The 1496-nt window shown below is 43.4% G+C and overlaps 1 protein-coding gene across 1 annotated transcript in view; it reads left to right on the top strand.

Annotated features, from left to right (window-relative positions):
* LOC101853776 (nmrA-like family domain-containing protein 1) overlaps positions 1-1496 on the top strand; it is a gene marked incomplete at its 3' end in the record, with an annotated part of 11583 nt that overhangs the window by 5639 nt on the left and 4448 nt on the right. Inside the window, 1 exon segment of the mRNA XM_035968970.1 lies at positions 1313-1440. Coding sequence (XP_035824863.1) covers positions 1313-1440 — 128 coding nt within the window.

Raw genomic sequence — 1496 nt, 5'->3', positions numbered from 1 at the left:
GGGGGCGGAAGAATGTGAGAAGGCGGGATGAAGAGCAACGCATTTCCTAGTCGAAGTCGGCTGCAGAGGTTTCGTGGCGACTTTCCAGAACATGGATGAGAATGGATGGACTCGGAAAGGGAATATCGTGTCAAACGCTCCGCAGAGACCCTCGGGGAAACAAGTCACTGGATCTGGCGGCAGAAAAAATGACAACAGCTGGAGTGAGTCCTGATGGCTGACAGCAAAGACAGTCGACCTGGCGAGGATATCTTACGTCGGTTAGGGGGCTCGGTGCGTCATTACAACTGTAGAGAGGAAGAGGGAGCTTTCATGGTCTAGAGGTTACGGTGTTCGCCTGTTTCAATAGGTCCCGGGCTCGAAACCTGGCAGCCGCAGGTCGCTGTTTGGAACTATCTGGATATCGTTTGTTTGTTTGTTTGTTTGCGTGGGTCTTTTTTATAATGATTGTCTTTTTGTTTTTTTGTTTGCTTGTTTGCTTGTTTATTTACCCGTCTGTTTGTTTGTTACTTATGGAGATTGCTCATTTGTTGTTTAAACCTGGCGTCCTACTTTTGGTATTGTTTTTAAAGTAGTGTACACATTTTTAGACCGAAACAAATATTTTGTTGGTGTGTTTGTTCGTTTATTTTGTTTTAACCTTAAGAGATTGTTAATTTGTTGTTTTAACTTGGAGCCCTGAATTTTTTAATTCCCATTTATGTGATAAGAGAAGAATTTTTGCTAAAGGGTGGTGGCATTTAAACTAGTCTTCTCCTTCAAGTGGTAGATTTGAAACAGATATAAGCTTATATAAGTTTGCTTAGATGTTGTAAAAATCCTATGTTGTCCTTGTCTTTTCCTTTTTAATTTCTCAAGTAAGTCGGGTTTTTTATCTTCTTCTGCCTAGTGTAGACCTGTTAAATTAATGTTGTCTTTAGGCCTTTCCCAAAAGAGGGATATTAGGTGTTCTTATGCTCAGTAGAATTGTAAATGGGCTGATTTATCAAAGTCGTGCTCATACTATGCTGGATCAAGATGGGGTGACCTGCTGCTTTTTCTTTCCCCATCCTTACTATCGTCATTCTTTTGCTACTTATTTTGTATGTTTGTCACTCTCTTGTGAACTGCTATTTCCGGAGTGCCTTGATAGTCGAAGCACACTTTGTGCTGTCGAGGCTAAAGAGGTGAGCAGAGTAAGCCTGATTCCGCGTTTGGACTTCTCGGTTGGCATCCACCCCTTGGCGCTCATTTGACCCTTTGCAGTAGCAAGCGCCGTAAAACCTTACTAAAACAAACAAACCTAATGCTGTTTTATTGTTGATGCACGCAGGAGCTGTTGTGGTGACCGCGGACCTGAACGACAGCAGGAGTCTGATGAGAGTAATGGAGGGGGCGGCGGGGGTGTTCCTGAGCACCAACTACTGGGAACATCTCAACAAACAGAAGGAGATTACTCACGTGAGTCTCTCTCTCTCTCTCTCTCTCTCTCTCTCTCTCTCTCTCTCTCTCTCTCT

Source organism: Aplysia californica, unplaced genomic scaffold (assembly GCF_000002075.1).
Source record: "Aplysia californica isolate F4 #8 unplaced genomic scaffold, AplCal3.0 scaffold00101, whole genome shotgun sequence".
NCBI classification, from domain to species: Eukaryota; Metazoa; Mollusca; class Gastropoda; order Aplysiida; family Aplysiidae; genus Aplysia; species Aplysia californica.
Note: the sequence above shows the minus strand (reverse complement) of the source record. Positions and strands in the feature narration are given on the sequence as shown.